Source organism: Adiantum capillus-veneris, chromosome 25 (genome assembly GCF_014529385.1).
Source record: "Adiantum capillus-veneris isolate H3 chromosome 25, ASM1452938v2, whole genome shotgun sequence".
Taxonomy (NCBI): Eukaryota; Viridiplantae; Streptophyta; class Polypodiopsida; order Polypodiales; family Pteridaceae; genus Adiantum; species Adiantum capillus-veneris.
Genome location: NC_140955.1, coordinates 130,239,571 through 130,256,274, shown reverse-complemented (window position 1 = coordinate 130,256,274; position 16,704 = coordinate 130,239,571). Strand labels below are relative to the sequence as shown.

General features: G+C 46.8%; 1 protein-coding gene and 1 pseudogene across 3 annotated transcripts in view; one reads left to right on the top strand and one right to left on the bottom strand.

Moving 5' to 3' along the window:
- Nucleotides 1–14,583, bottom strand: part of LOC147425652 (uncharacterized) — a 32,623-nt gene extending 18,040 nt beyond the window's left edge. The window contains exons 1-2 of one of the 3 annotated variants that reach the window (XM_086500832.1): nt 14,376–14,580; nt 14,069–14,256 (exon numbers count right to left, since the gene is read on the bottom strand). In XM_086500832.1, coding sequence (XP_086356958.1) covers nt 14,069–14,256; nt 14,376–14,394 — 207 coding nt within the window. In that variant the 5' untranslated portion in view covers nt 14,395–14,580. Of the gene's footprint in view, nt 1–14,068; nt 14,257–14,375 lie in introns of all 3 variants that reach the window. The other 2 variants (XM_086500833.1, XM_086500834.1) reach the window with 2 other exon arrangements.
- An 884-nt stretch (nt 14,584–15,467) lies between these two features.
- LOC147425651 (protein CURVATURE THYLAKOID 1A, chloroplastic pseudogene) lies at nt 15,468–16,021 on the top strand (annotated as a pseudogene).
- The last annotated feature ends 683 nt before the right edge of the window (nt 16,022–16,704 follow it).

The window sequence follows — 16,704 nt, the reverse complement described above, 5'->3', positions numbered from 1 at the left end:
TTTCAGCCTTTATCTACAGCAGATCCACACAGTTTCAGCTAGGACACAGTACCAGAACCACCCCAAGAAGGTTGCAGATTGATCCCCCATTTTCAGCCATAAAAAAATGCAGCCAAAACAGTCATTTTCAGCCACCGAAACAGTCCCGAAAATCAGCAATTAGAAGACCACAGATTTCAGCCACCAAGTCGTCGTCGTCATCAACGTCGTCATCGGCATAGTCCAAGTTGCATTAGTCCATTGCATACGCATTGTACACCTTTGTGCAATCAAAGTAGACCACTCTCGCCAACGAGAGTGGGGCCTTCGGAGGAGGGTTTTACAAACCTCTCGGTGTCCTATCTCTTCTCTCTCCTTCTCTCAGTCTCATTCACTTGTGAGCACAAGATCCACTCACTTTGTTCGTGATCACCACACTCTCCATAAGACGGAAAGCTCTCTCTTTCCCTAAAGAACTAAAAGGAACCTTGAGCAATAAAGATCACTAATCTTGAGAAAATACAACATTCATTCCGTTGCACCTAACAGCACAGGCTCACAAAGGTGCCAGAACACTTCCTAAGCTGACTTGAACCCTAGTCATAAAGTAGCTTGTCCATATGCACATAGGGTTAGATGTGCAGTGACAGGCTAGTGATTGTCTCGGGTTGGCCACCCATCGCACATCATGTAGATTGCATGGGTGGACATTTTTAGCACGTGTCCGGCCGGTCATTTTTAGCCATTTTTGGGCTTTTATGTTTTTTGCACCAGTTACACATTTTTGCCCTACCTCAACCTAAGATTCATAAATAGAATGCTTAGGGTCTTGTAGTCATACAGATTGTGTATTGAGAGCAATTTGCAAAGCACTTGCGTTCTCTCTCTCTCTCTCTCTCTCTCTCTCTCTCTCTCTCTCTCTCTCTCTCTCTCTCTCTCTCTCTCTCTCTCCAACGTTTTCGACGCGCGTGGCTCACACTCTTTCCCCTGCTTACTCTCACATGGTATCAGTCGCCAACAACGGAGAATCTTGATCGATCTCTCCTCTTAAGGCTAGCGCTAGCACTTCTGCTGGTTTCCAACGCAACGGAACTCCAAAACGCGGACTAGCGTTTTTTAGCCCTATCGTTTTCTGCAAGAATAGCAACATTTTTGCATCTGTAGCCTTGATCTTCATCCTTCTCCGTAGCGCTTCCCTCCTGCAGCAGAACCGCACTAAAACCGACACCAACATCTGCTGACGTTTTTGCAAACCCTAGCGTTTTTGACAAATCTACGTTTTGTAGATCTTGCTGCGTTTTTCTATGTTTTGTTGGCGTTATTGGTGATTTGTGGCGTTTTTCACAAAGCGCTGATCTTGTGCACCTACTAGAGCGGCCAAGGAACACCCAGGAGTCTTCTACACTGCCTGGAACTTGCAGATCTACACCTTGGACAGGTATCTACACCCAATCGGCACCATTTTCGATACTTATTACTTGATGTTTTTTTCTTTGTTTTCAGTCCCTTGAAGGCTGGAAAGTGCGAGAACCCTCTCCTCTGACACTTTGCAATGCTCCCGCACCGACCAGTGGCGTACAAGCACGCTGAAAATCTCTATTACAGCAGCATTTTCATTTTTGGACGGACAGCACGCTGAATTTTTACCTCTTGTGCGTTTGAACCATCCCTTGCTCATCAGGACACCATCCGGTGGTTGTCTGTGCAGTTATCTTGGACTGCTACAGCCTTGGGAACGGTACCTTCGTCGACGACTTACGATCTTATCGATCTACCTTTGGGACTTCTCTATGAGCACGCGACATGTCTACTCGAAGTAGAAGGGACAACAACAACAGTCCCAGAAGGGGGCCACTACGTCTTTTGCGACTGCGGCCACTTCCCTTTTGCGACTACGTCGGCATCTGCCAACGCTACATCCAACAATTATGCCCTCACCCAGTTTGCTGAGGAGGAGAAGTTGGAATTACACAACTATTATGTGTGGAGGACACGAGTCCACACAATTATTGCCTACCATCGACTCTGGGAATGGTTGAATGATTTCACCCATTCGGCTACTCAGCCTTCCCTTCCCACCGCCACTCAGGCCCAGATCGACAAGTGGGTGGATTGAGACATACGAGTCTTCACCTTTCTTATGATGAACCTCTCGGACCGCATCACGAAGGAAGTTTCCAAAGAGGAGCATGCACATCCATTGTGGAGACGGATTCTTGACCAGTTTGAGGAGACCTCGTTTGCCAGACAAATCACACTAGAACGGGAGTTGTACAACATCCAGTTCAAGGGTTTCAACTCACTTGATGGGTTGACCCGCCGCATGCGGAAACTCTAGGACGACCTTGTCTCTGCCGGAGGCGACATCACCTCGGCACGTGTAACAAACTGCAGACGTGTCAAAGCCTAAAGAATGGAGCCAACTTACAGATGTCGGTCGAGGGGCCTAAACCCTAAGAAGAACAAGTAACAGAAGAAGTGTCACACAGTGATGACGTGGTTGCCCGAGTGCAGAGAAACCCTAACCCTAATTTCTGCCAAAAAACCTAATTGTTGAAAACCCTAATTCTAAAACCCTAACCCTAAAACCTGCAAACCCTAATTCTAGAAACCCTAACCCTAAAACCTGCAGAAACCCCAACCCTAAGGGCAACGTGGCAGATTTTCGAAAATTGCGCTAGTTGATGACGTGGCAGGATGTACGGATTTCTGTGATTTACGCTGGCAACTTTTGGCATTGCTTTTTGGACCAGAAGCTTTTGAGTTTGAAAGCTTTTCATGTAAACTGCTTTTTAGGCCAAGGGCCTTTAAATATGAGGCTAGGGCTCATTCTTTGGCATGCTTCCTGGAGAAGGTGCAGAATCTGGAGTACCAGCTTGTACTTTGATGATGCAATATAAAGAAATACCGAAAGGGGCACCAAGGTTTGAGGCCAATACTCTCTGGGGTGGAATTCCGCCACTCCGTGTCGCTTGTCGTCTCTCTCTCTCTCTCTCTCTCTCTCTCTCTCTCTCTCTCTCTCTCTCTCTCTCTCTCTCTCTCTCTCTCTCTCTCTCTCTCAGTTGTTATTTGAAGTGCTAAAAGTCTGTTCAGTCTGTTCTTTTCTATTCGCACGTGGTGCCCGCCTTGTGACAGTGGTATCAGAGCATCAGGCGTGTGCTTTTCTAAAAGCATATCGGTCCTACAAAAGAGCAGACAGATTTTATTTGAGGTATCTTCGCCCAGCATACCGGTCCTACAAAAGAGGAGACAGATTTTATTCGAGGTATGTTCGCCCTCCAACCCGGACTTGTTAGCCACTCCCACCCTTACCTCATCGCACATCGGGCGCGCTCCCGTCTTTACTGCTCATGTCTTAAACGGCATAAGCCATAAGAGATCGCATGCAAGAGAAGGATCCAAGATTTGTTTCAAGTTGTTGTTTTTCTCAGAGGCAGTGCCATGCAGATATTGATGTCTATAGCTACCAAGCCGCACACTTCCAAGGACTTGGCAAGCTTTCAAGAAAAATTTTGCCCGAAGTTATATGGTTTCTGGCATCTTCCTTCGGAGTGCAACTTCTGGCAGAGTGGGGTATCCTGGAATGCTTGCCATGGAAACCTAGCAGATTATTTCTTGAAATTTCTCGACATCTCTCAGTTGATGTCTCTTCTTGAGTTGATAACCTTGGAGGTTCGGTGTGTTTGCTATCTCTTGGGACTACCGTCGCCGCCAAAGAAACATTGTTTGTCCAAAAGCTGATGGACCATGCTGTGCTCGGCTATGACCTTATGGAAAGAAACCTAACCCTAATTTTTGGTGCAGGTTTCAAGATGGAAAGTCAATCGACTTTTCAAGCTCGACTGATGTCGAGATTGCTTTTTAAGTTTGAGTTCTGTTTGATCTTGTTTGGTGATCCTGTTTGGAATCTGTTTGAAATGGATGGTATCTGTTTTGGTACTGATTTGAAATGTTTGACTCTGGTTTTCATACTGGTTTCATTGATTGGTTATTTTACTCCCAGGTGGAGAAGTGAGAAATATTGTTTTGGTATTGTTTGAACCTCGGAACGACGCAGGCAAATGCCTGGGGAGCGTTACATTGTATGCTAGAAAACCTCCGAACGACGCAGGCCGATGCCTGGGGAGCATTTGGTTGTATGCTTGAACCTCCAAGCGACGCAGATTGCGATCTGGGGAGCGTTTGGTTGTACAGTCCTCTGAGCTCATGGCCCGGACCTTTTTAGGTTATTTGCGGGGGGAGTGACGAGGTAGTCGTTGAGTGACGAGGTAGTCGTTGAGTAGCTTCATACCGCAGACCGTTTGTCTCGGGGGAGTGCTCAACGGCGCTGTTTGTTGTGTCTTGTAACATGCATCTGTAAGCATTTGTGTTGCATTGTGATGTGCCAATTACTGAATATTCCTAATTGGATGAGATTGCCTGGGTATGTAGTTTTAGTGCAACAAGACACACGTGGACAATCAGTACGATCTCGGGTTGATGGCTAATTTTACTACGCCGGAATATCAAGAGTTCCAATCTGGACAAAAGGATAAGCTAACTCCTTGATCAAAACAGCTAATAGGAGAAGCTAACTCCTTGATCAAAAGAGCAGAAAGGAGAAGCTAACTCCTTGATCAAAACAGCCGAAAGGAGAAGCTAACTCCTTGATCAAAACAGCCGAAAGGAGAAGCTAACTCCTTAATAAAAAGAGCAAATTGATTGTCCCTCGTAATGACCCTCGGAAATTTTTGAGCTAACTTGAGTTGTTTTGTAGAGACGATTACTCTCTTTCAACAAGGGGAGATGTAACAAACTGCTGACGTGTGAAAGCCTAAAGAATGGAGCCAACTTACAAATGCCGGTCGAGGGGCCTAAACCCTAAGAAGAACAAGTAACAGAAGAAGTGTCACAAAGTGATGACGTGGTTGCCCGAGAGCAGAAAAACACTAACTGCCAAAAACCCTAACTGCTGAAAACCCTAACCCTAAAACCTACAAACCCTAATTTTGGAAACCCTAACCCTAAAACTGCAAAAACCCTAACCCTAAGGACAGCGTGGCAGATTTCCAAAAATTGCGCTGGATGATGATGTGGCAGGCTGTACGGATTTCCGTGATTTACGCTGTCAGCTTTTGGCATTGCTTTTGGACCAGAAGCTTTTGAGTTCGAAAGCTTTTCATGTAAACTGCTTTTTAGGCCAAGGGCCTTTAAATGTGAGGCTAGGGCTCATTCTCTGGCATGCTTCCTGGAGAAGGTACAGAGTCTGGAGTACCGCCTTGTACTTTGATGATGCAATATAAAGAAATACCGAAAGGGGCGCCAAGGTTTGGGGCCAATACTCTCTGGGTGGAATTCCGCCACTCCGTGTCGCGTGTCGTCTCTCTCTCTCTCTCAGTTCAGTTGTTATTTGAAGTGCTAAAAGTCTGTTCAGTCTGTTCTTTTCTATTGGCATGTGGTGCCCGCCTTGTGACAGCACGCATGGCTGGCCTCTTGCTATTTAAGCTTCCCCCACGCTTTGATCCTATTTTCAAAGTTTGTTCACATCTGGACGTACCTCTTTTCCCACTTGGGACGAGATTATACCTTCTCTCAAACAAATTGAGGGGCACTCTGCATTCAGAGCCGGAGGTGTTGTTGATGCAGAAGGAGCTTTGATAGCTCAAGGAGGTAACAAGAAAGGTAAAGGTAAGAAGAAGAAGAAGAAGAAGGACATCGAATGTTACCATTGCCACAAGAAAGGGCACATAGAATCAAAATGCACAAAGAAGAAGCGAGACGAGGCCAACAGGGAGAAACAGACAGCCTCAACTGCATTTGTAGCCTCTCGTGAGACGGAAAGGACCGCTCTTGTCACGACGACAGACCACGCTCTTGCTACATCGCAGTCAGGTACTTGGGTTGTTGACAGTGGAGCCACCACTCACATGACTCCTCAACAGTCATGGTTTAGCTCTCTCAGGGAAACTCACGGGCAGACCGTCACTATGGGTGACAACCATGAGATTCTAATGTCTGGCACAGGCCAGATTACTCTTTCGTTCTACCTCAAACCCCAAGTTCAGTTCGGTGAAGGCGCTTTACGTTCTGGACATGGCCTTCAACCTCCTTTCTCTGTCGAGTTTGGACTCTCAAGGAGCTGACATACACTTTGGGAGTGGCACAGTCACCATTTCTGATTCTACAACAGGTACTATCCTTGCACGCAGTGAGCGCGATGGTTCCCTATACCGCCTCACTGCTCTTCTGTCTAAGACCACGGAGTCTTCTTCTCTATGGCATGCACGATTTGGACATCTAAACTATCAACAGCTCCAGCAGGCTGCTAGGACCTCTATGGTGGAGGGTTTACCAGCGATACGCTCCTCATCAGGCGTATGCGAGGCTTGCCAGCTAGGCGAGCAACACAGGGTTGCCTTTCCGGAGCAGGCATCCAGCAGAGCTTCGGCACCACTTGCACTGGTTCACATTGATCTATGTGGCCCGATGAGCACTCCTTCATTTTCTGGCTCACAGTTTTTGCTTGTGCTTGTAGATGATTTCAGTAGGTACACCTGGGCTTGGTTCCTAAAGCTCAAGTCGGAGGCTTTCAATTTCATTCGAAATTGGAAGACGATGGTTGAAAAGAAGGACTTGCATGTCAAATGTATTCGCTCAGACAAAGGGGGTGAGTTCACCGCAAAGGACTTTGCACAGTGGTGCAAGTCAGAGGGCATACAACACCAACTGACTACTCCTTACACTCCTTCCCAGAACGGAGTTGTTGACCGAAAGAATCGGACTATCATGGAGATGGCTTGTGCAATGCTTGCGCATGCTTCTTTGCCCCGGGTTTACTGGGCAGAGGCGTGCAACACGACGGTTTACATTCAGAATCGTTCTCCTACCCATGCTTTGCAAGACATGACTCCTTATCAAACTTACTACGGGCGCAAGCTCTCAATCTCACACTTTTGAGTTTTTGGGTGTCCGGCCTTTGTCCATGTGCCACACGAGAAGCGACAAAAGTTAGACTTCAAGGCGAAGAGGCTCATTTTCTTGGGCTATTCACGAGAGTCTGACGGATACCGGCTTTATGATCTGACGCCAAGACCACCACAGTTAGCCGTGATGTGACTTTCATGGAGCTCTTCAGCACACCTGCAAAGGGGGCAGCATCCAAGCCTATACCTTCCCTACCTCCTCCTCGTCCACCTCCTACACCTGATCCTATCCTTGTTCCTGTTCCTGTTCATGTACCCTCTACACCGCAGCCATTTACTTTCGACCGATCATGCCATGTCAGTTTCTGATTCTGGTGTGGATGATGGTTCTCCTTCGGTGGAGGCGGTCCCACCTCGCAAGGAGAAGTTGGTTCCTAGTTGGCTCTACTCTACGGTTTCTTCCACTGGAGTCACAAAGTTACCAGACCCGCCAGACATGGAGAGCCTCGACGTTTTGCACGCCTGTCACGTGACACATCCAACCCTATGTGTCCGTGGACAAGCTACAGCATGACCAGGGTTCAGTTCAGTCAAGTCAATCTAGAATAGGAAGTGATTTGGCACTTTTGTGAGTCTGTTCGCAGACCGTGCATGTCCAAACATTTAGATTAGATGCATATCCTCTGGTTGCACACAGCATGACCATTAGATTCCAGTCAAATCCCATCAGTAGCATTTTTACAGTGCATAGACCTATTTTTCCTATTTTTAACATTTTTCGCTTTATTTTTAAGTGACTTTTGTTGGAAAGTAGGTAGGGCAATTTTGCTAAGTTTGTATAAATAGAAATCTAGCGCTGGCAGAAGGGACCTGACATCCACAGTGCACCTTCTCAGCAAGACCCCCCCCCCCCCCTCCGGGCGGATGACTTAGCGTTTTTAGCCAAGAACAGCCAGCGTTTTTCTCCATTGCAGATCAGCCCCAGCGTTTTGCGTTGCAGACCAACCTGGCGACCTTAGACTCTGCAAATTCCCTATCGTTTTTGCAGCAGGACAGAAAACAACCCTAGCGTTTTTGCATCTGCAGGACAACTCAGTGTTTTTGCACATCATCGTGACAGAATCAGCCCTAGGACCAGCGTTTTCAGTTTTCAGCAGTTAGAACCCGCAGTACGACCCCCGAACCTCGCAGATCTCACCTTCCCGCAACAGTTCCTCGCCGCACGTCAGATTCCACAAGGTTTACAATTTCAGCCCGGAAAACGCAGATTTCAGCATCTGTGTTTTCAGCGGGTCGTCGTCGCATCGTGGCCATCGACATCGTCATCGACATAGAGTCCGAATTCAGCAGATAAAGATTTGCAGATTTCAGCCCTTAGCAATTTCAGATTTCAGCCCGTCTCGTCGTCGTCCTCACCGTCATTGACATCGTCGGCAAGTCCAAGCATTGTAAAGATTTGTGCAATCATAAGTAAACCGCTCTCGCCATAGAGAATGGGGCCCTTGGGGGAGGGTTTGACAACTTTCCGGTGTCGTATTCTCTTCTCTCTCTATCTCTCAGTCTTAGCACCTTCATTCACAGTGTTCACCACTTGTTTGTGTCCATTGCACTCTCTCACTAAAGGAACGGAAGGCTCTCCCTTCCGTAAGTAAAAGGAACCTTGAGCACAGTTCGGAGCACTCATCTTGAGCAAAGTTCAACATCCATTCCGCTACACCTTACAACGCCTCAAGGACAGGCAAGTTTATGATGGCGCAGAGTTCGTGAACTTTGCACTCATGTCTCAGATTCAGGCTTTCACCAGTTGAGCCTTCCTCGATGGAGGAAGCACTCGAGCATGATTGCTGGAAGCGTGCCATGCAGACAAAGATGGACGCTATCGAGCGGAATAAAACCTAGACTCTGGTTCCCCAACAAGCGGAAGGTGGTTTCTACGAAATGGATTTTCAAGACAAAGTACAAGGCCAATGGTTCCTCGACAAACACAACGCAAGACTTGTCGCTCGGGGTTTCACACTTCGACCAGGCGTGAACTTTGACGAGACCTTTGCTCCCACCGCTCGCATGACTACCGTACGCACAGTGTTTGCTCTCACAGCCAACTTTGGTTGGTCTATCTTCCAGATGGATGTCAAAAGTGCGTTTCTGAATGGAGATTTGGATAAAGAAGTTTATGTGGAGCAACCTCCTGGGTTTGTATACCAGGCAAGGAGGATTGGGTCTATCAGTTGTGGAAAGAATTGTATGGACTGAAGCAGGCTGGACGATAGTGGTACCTCACACTTGACTAGTTTCTCGTGAAGTTGGGTTACAGTGTACCTCATCAGATTCCAGCTGTTATCTTGTCTCTGATGGCTCTTTGGTTGCGATCGTGATTGTCTATGTGGAATCTGGATGTCACGTGACACATCCAACCCTATGTGTCCGTGGACAAGCTACAGCATGATCAAGGTTCAGTCAGTCCAATAAGTCTAGATTAGAAGTGATCTGGCACTTTTGTGAGTCTATTCGTAGACCATGCATGCCCAGTCACTTAGCATAGATGCATATCCTCTGGTTGCACACAGCATGATCATAAGCATTCCCATCAGAATCCATCACAATCAATCAGGGAAATTTTCCAGTGATTTTAGCCTATTTTCCCTATTTTTGACATTTTTCACTTATTAATTTAAGTGACTTCCCAACAAAAGTAGGTAGGGCAATTTTGCTAAGAAAATATATAAGCAAACCCAAGTTAGCACTAAATGACAGAAGAGACAGCAGGAGCTCCACGCTCAACAAGCAACTTCTCAACAGAAACCCCCCCCTCCCCGGGCAGGAGACTTAGCGTTTTCAGCCAAGGACAGCCTGGCGTTTTCTCCATTACAGATCAGCCCCAGCGTTTTGCATGGCAGATCAACCCGGCAACAGTTAGACACAGCAGATGAGCCTAGCGTTTTTGCATTTGTAGAATCCCGGCGACGACAGAAGGACCAAAATTCAGCGCTAGCGTTTTTGGTTGCAGATCAGCCCCGACGTTTTGCACCTTTACCGCGACGGAAAGTCAAGGAACATTAGCGTTTTCAGTTTTCAACGCGTCGTCGTCGCATCGTCATCGACATAGAGTCAGAATTCAGCAGATAGAAGATTTGCAGATTTCAGCCCATAGCGTTTTTGGACAGCAGTAGAAAGATTGCAGATTTCAGCCCTTAGGTCGACTTCGTCATCACCGTCGGCATCGTCGACATAGCGTAGACTTGCATCAGTCTCATGCATACCATTTGTACCAGATTGTGCAATCAATAGTAGACCACTCTCGCCGACGAAAGTGGGGCCTTCGGAGGAGGGTTTTATAACGTCTCTGGTGTCGTATCTCTCTTCTCTCTCTATCTCTCAGTCTCATACACTTGCATGCACAGTGTCCATTCACTTTGTTTGTGATCATAGCATTCTCTCATTAAGAACGGAAGGCTCTACCTTCCATAAGAACAAAAGGAACCTTGAGCACAATTCGGAGCACTCATCTTGAGCAAAGCGCAAACATTCATTCCGCTGCACCTAACAGTGGACGATCTCATTTTCGCAGGCTCTTGGACCATCAGGATCAAGTTGATCATGCAAGCTATGGAGACGCGTTTCGAGATGATTGATCTTGGGCTTCTTCACTATTTTCTTGGATTCCATATTTTTCAGACACCAAACAGCATCTTCTTTTCTCAGCGGAAGTATGTGAATGCTATCCTGGAGAGATTCCAAATGACAGGTTGCAAACCGATTGGCACTCCTCTTAAGCCCGAAGAGAACGCATCGCTTCATGATCCTTCCCCACGGATTGACTTGGAGCAGTACAGGAATGTTGTTGGTTGCCTCGTATGGCTGACTTATTCCCGACCAGACATCTGTTACACAGTTTCTATCCTCAATTCCTTCAACACCCGACCTCGTCAACGACATTGGCACTGTGCCCAGCGTACTTTGCAGTACATCAGCGGCACCTTGGACATGGTGTGTTCTATGGTCACTCCAAGGGTTGCACCTTACTTGATTGGTGCCATTCAGATTGGGCAAGAAATCCAAATACTCGACACTCTACTACAGGAGAAGTTTTCACACTCGACGGGACCCATTTCATGGAGCAGTAAGCGGCAACCCACCATTGCGCTATCTTCTACAAAGGCGGAGTACAGAGCAGCTTGCTATGCTGCTTCTGAGGCCATATGGCTACGAAGATCACTGAAAAAGTTGTGTTTTCCCCAAACTGCTACGACTTGTCTTTTGTGCGACAATCAGAGTTGCATTGCTATTGCCAAGAACCCTATCTTTCACGCTAGAACTAAGCACATTGAGGTGCACGCAGCAGTACCACTATGTTCGGGATTGGCTGGAGATCTTCATTTGGAGTATGTTCCTACAATGGACAATGCAACAGACATCTTCACGAAGGCTGTACCTCAACAGACTTTGGCTTCTCATCTTCGACTCCTCTGTGTTGTCTCAGCATTCGGTGCTAGAGGGGGTGTTAAGAGTTACACCACCGTTGCTTCGCCATTTTGTACGGCTAGTGATTGTCTCGGGTTGGCCACCCATCGCACATCATGTAGATTGCATGGGCGGACATTTTTAGCACGTATCCGGCCAATCATTTTTTGAGCCTAGCTCGGTGCACATATTTTTAACCATTTTTGGGCTTTTATGTATTTTGCACCAATTACACATTTTTGCCCTACCTCAACTTAAGATTCTATAAATAGAATGCTTAGGGTCTTGTAGTCATACAGATTGTGTATTGAGTGCATCATTTGCAGAGCACTTGCGTTCTCTCTCTCTCTCTCCCCCTCCAGCGTTTTCGACACGCGTGGCTCACACTCTTTCCGCTGCTCACTCTCACAGACCCGACATCCCTATCTCGTCACTTCTCTCTCTCTCATCTCTCTTTCTTTCAGTTCAATTCTTTGAAGTGAAGTAAAGTGTCCCTTGTGTTTGTGTGCAGAGTACTTGACCCGAGCAAAATCCCTATTCTCTTTCGCTGCACCTGACACAGAGCCATTATTGAGGAGAGGAGAGCACGTGCGAGACGGCTCTATTGTTGCTTTGTGGACTTCCTCAAAGCCTTCGATGCAGTGTCCAGAGCTAGATTGATGCGGACTGCAAGAGATGGGGGTTCCAAAAGAGTTGATTGGGGGATCATGGCTCTATACAAGTCAGTAATGGGGCATATACGCACTCCAGAGGGGATTTCTGATTTGGTTCACTCCACTATTGGGTGAAACAGGGTTGCCCGCTATCTCCTACACTGTTTGGCATGTATGTAAATGAGGTTGTTGACTACATTGAGAAGGATGGTGAAAGAGGAGCACAGTTGGCAAGGACATGGATCCTACTATTGTTATATGTTGATGATATTGTGCTGATTTCTGACTCCCCTAAGGGGATGCAGCGTCATTTAGATGCTTTGTACACATTTGCCCATGACAATGGATTGTCTGTTAACCTGGGGAAAACCAAGGTTATGGTGTTTAACACCACTCCACAGTGGGTCAGGAGGTCACCACCTACTTTTACATATGGCCAAAAGACAGTGGAGTATAAACATGCATACACCTATCTTGGGGTAGTCTTTAGTGGACCGGCATTTTCATTGAGGAGAGCAGCACAGACTAGATTGACGAGAGCTTATGCAACCTTGGGAGGTTTGGAGAAGATATGTTCGCAGGTTCAGATTCAGGAACCTCGAACAAAGCTGTGGCGTTTTTACACTCTAGTGGCTTCAGCTCTGCTCTATGGGGTTCAGATTTGGGGGCCCTCAGTGGACCACCAGGGCAGATCTAGTAGCACTGATGGATGGAGATGCAAGGAGAGGCCTCTAGTCTCTATGATCTCTCGGATGATTCGGGCTAAGGCCTCAGTGCCACAAGAGATTATTTGGGCAGAGCTACCTGCCCCTCCTTTGGTACTGAGGCCCTTACTAAATCATTTTCCTTCATGCATAATTTATGGGACATTCCCAGAGACAGATATGCTCGGCCTAGCACTTGAGTCATCCCAAAAGCTAGCGATACAAGGAGACACAGCATGTTGGTATGGGCAGATGACATCATGGTTTCAGTCACAATGGCTTCAACATTAATAGACTACCTCCATTCTAGTACTCCTTGGATGCACCCTCCCTTTCTCTCACATGGACAGAGACCACTAGACTTATACGTCGGAATTTGATTCAATTAGATACCAGAAGCACATGGATACAGCAGGTACATCTATAGAGAGCATCCCCTCCAACTAACAGAGGATGGGTATGTGATCAAACCGGCCTATATGGACACTCATTTATCCTATGGGATACGATGTGCTATTGGTCAGATGCGCACATCATCGCATCAGTTGGCAGACTTAGGAGAGTAGCAGCAGAAGCCAGGATATGCTAATTATCTCATATAGAGCCAGCGAAGAGTTACATCACATTTTTCATTGTCCAGTACACTATGAGATACTAGGCTGCTTTCATTGCCTATTTAGAGAGGGCTTTGAACCGTTGGCTAGAGTCATGAGATATCTCCACCGAGCCAGCAGCTCATCTTGGAGTCGAGCTCTGGGACATGGCACCACAGATGAATGCAGTGCTACTGGCACAAGGGCATGAAGTCGATTCATCGCCTCTCATTGGCAAGCTTCGATTGCATTGTCAAGGTTACATAGGACACATATCATGCCACTTGAGGGGGGTCATGTGTTTTTAGGGATGCCTTAGTATCAAAGGCTAGGAAGCTTCAATTGAAGACTAGAAAAGGTAAAAGATGTGGTTATTGATGTAAAGTTAAAGGGTGATTTAGCCCCTCTTGTATTGGCTTAAGCCATTTCTAAAATAAAGAAATCAAGTCCTTTTGCTTACTCGATCTTTCTAGAATGAATCTGAGTATTCTAGTTTTTTAAAAAGAGTCCGAGTGTCACTGTTTCTTCAAGCTCATGCCATTTGTTTCTTAGGGGGTTTACTGGGAAAAAGGTATCACTCATTACAAGCTTTGTAGTCCTTTTTTGAAGGTGCTCGACAGACTAAAAAAGTGGCGTGGATATGTACATATCTAGGGATCTTAGTGAACTCAGGTGGAATCACTCACGTTCTCTGGTAGTCCTTTTTATTATTAGGCGGGCCAAACATGGGTTTTTAAAAACCATTCTACATCCATAGCAGAGTTGGAGGTATTTACCACGCATCGTTCTGCAATTTTGACCTCGCATTCGTTCCAAGCAGTGAGCCAAGAATGTTCGTCCTGAAAAGCAAGCACAAATGGTCCTTTGGAAGGATCGTCCTCTTGGCTTGCAGGCAATGGTACACGGAGGATGGGAATGGGAGGGTTGAAGCCCACAGTAGTGGCCTCTCTCGAAAGCCTTCCTGCTGAAGCACGAGACAAAAGATGTGTGTGTGTGTGTGTGTGTGTGTGTGTGTGTGTGTGTGTGTGTGTGTGTGTGTGTGTGTGTGTGAGAGAGAGAGAGAGAGAGAGAGAGAGAGCATACCTTGCTCATTGCTAGCCATGGAGAGATGCTCAGGGACACCGTGCAATCATGCGGAGAGATCATAGATATCAAGGGCCTTTAGTCACGCCTCGGGCGCTTCAGTGAGCTGGCACTGCAAACGCAGCCATGGAGGCAGTCTTCCACTGCGGGACTCCCACTCCGCGGGGTTAAGGCTGGATACACACCGCCTCTAGGCTATGCCTGTCCGTCACCTTTGGGGACGGGCGGGCATGTGTCACACACTAAACAAGTCATATCTATCTATATTATTATATCTATACTATATTATTATATCTATACTAATACTAATAGATAAAGGGGGAGAGAATTCCGGTTCCCCTCCTCTGCCATGCGTCAGATCCTCCTTCAACCGGTAGGTGTGGCCTGCAGCATCCGGGAGCACAGTGACGCAGAGAGAGAGAGAGAGGCGGCAAAGCCGTCGGCTATACTAGTTACCATATTATGGAGAAGCCTTTTCAGACATTCCACGTGGCAGTAGCTAGGGAGAGAGGTGGTGAGCAGCCTGCAGGACGTCCGAAGGGTGCCGGGCAAAGGTTGAGAGGAAGGTGGACAGCCAGTTGAGTAGGACAGTGGGGACAAGAGCGCGCTAGAGAGAGAGAGAGAGAGAGAGACAGAGAGAATTGTGGTTGGCAAGGCGTGCTGCTAGCAACAAAAAGGGCCGCCATGGTTGAAGACGCTCAGTCTGCAGGCAGGGGAGTAGGCACTTGCAGGGTGCCATCAACAAGTGTAGAGGTTGTTGAGGGTCAAGGATGATGGTGTGTAATAGCTGCCGACGAGACAGGGCTGGAACACGAAGCAATGCATAGAGCTGAAGTTGTGGCGAGCAATAGGGTGGTTGCATTGTTTGTGAGCAACCATCGGCATCTTAGGGATGTGGGATCAATGGACAAGGTGGCATAGGCTATGATTAACAGCTAGGCAATGCAGGAGTTGAACAACTGGTCTTCCAACTGGCCACATTGAATCCGGGGAGAGAGAAAGAGAGAGAGAGAGAGAGAGAGAGAGAGAGAGAGAGAGAGAGAGAGAGAGAGAGAGAGAGAGAGAGAGAGAGAGGGACACGGGTAAGTAGCCATGGCCATCATTTGCGTTGTCGTTCCTGTCACTTCCATGGAGAGGGTGTTTCCTGCTTCCTCTTGTTGTTGAACGATAATCACCATCGCTACCTTCTCTCCTTCCATTGAAATGATGCCTTCGCATCTTGCCTCACATGTATATCTCTTCCTTCTCAGCTATAAGAACTAGGCTAGGTGTGCAAGGGTTTGTGTGAGGGCAACGGCCTCCTCAAAAGATAGCGGCATTTTTTATGCCTCTCGACAGATTCAAGAGATATTCGATGACCTGAAGATGAAATATGATGCATTGGAGAACAAATCCCAAGTCTGGATCTATGGAGAGGGAGCTTTGGTAGCTCTATGGTTCTCATTGATTATCATTGGGGCGGCCAACAATATTCCTTTACTGCCAAAAGTGATGGACTTTGTGGAACTCTATTACAGCGGTTGGTTTGTTTATCAGTACCTTCTCTTCAAGTCAAGCAGGAAGCAATTGGCAGCAGATATTGAGGAGTTGAAGTTGAAAATAACTAGGTATCAAGAAGTTATTTTATGATAGAAAATGATGAGTAGGGAAAAATCCAATTCACATCTGCCGACAGAACGAGAGTGCAACAAGATGCCATTGACTGGTACTCTCATCTCTTACTCCCCTGACTGTCACTTTTACGCTTTGCCCTATCCACTCCTCTCTCAAATGGCAAGCTCACGATGGAACACATCGGACGCATGAAGCCGCATTACACACGTCAGGTACACTCTACGGACACTCAATACTCGGATTCCCTCTATTCAAATAGTAGGTCCGCCTGTCGTTGATCACTACTTGAAATGCCACAGAGAGAGAGAGAGAGAGAGAGAGAGAGAGAGAGAGAGAGAGAGAGCACTCTTGCTCAACAAGAAATGCATGTATGTTTATGTCTTCCCCTGCTGAGGATGCTATTGTTCCTCTCCCTACGAAGTATACTCCATGGCATGCAGTGCTCTTCGGGCATGCAAGGCACAATGCAGTGGGTTGAATGCAAAGATGTAGGTGAGCGTGCAGCCACAGGGAGGGAAAATAGTGATAATATAAAGTATCTTCTGAATCTTTAGTCCTCTCATATATACAAATTCTAAATATGCCATTTACTTACTTTACTAATCCAAAATTTTCCCTTACCTTCTCTCCACGTGTTGGGTTCTTCATTCTTATTTATCCAACCTTTTTACTTAGCTTCTCTCCACGTGTTAGGTTCTTCATTCTTAACAAAATA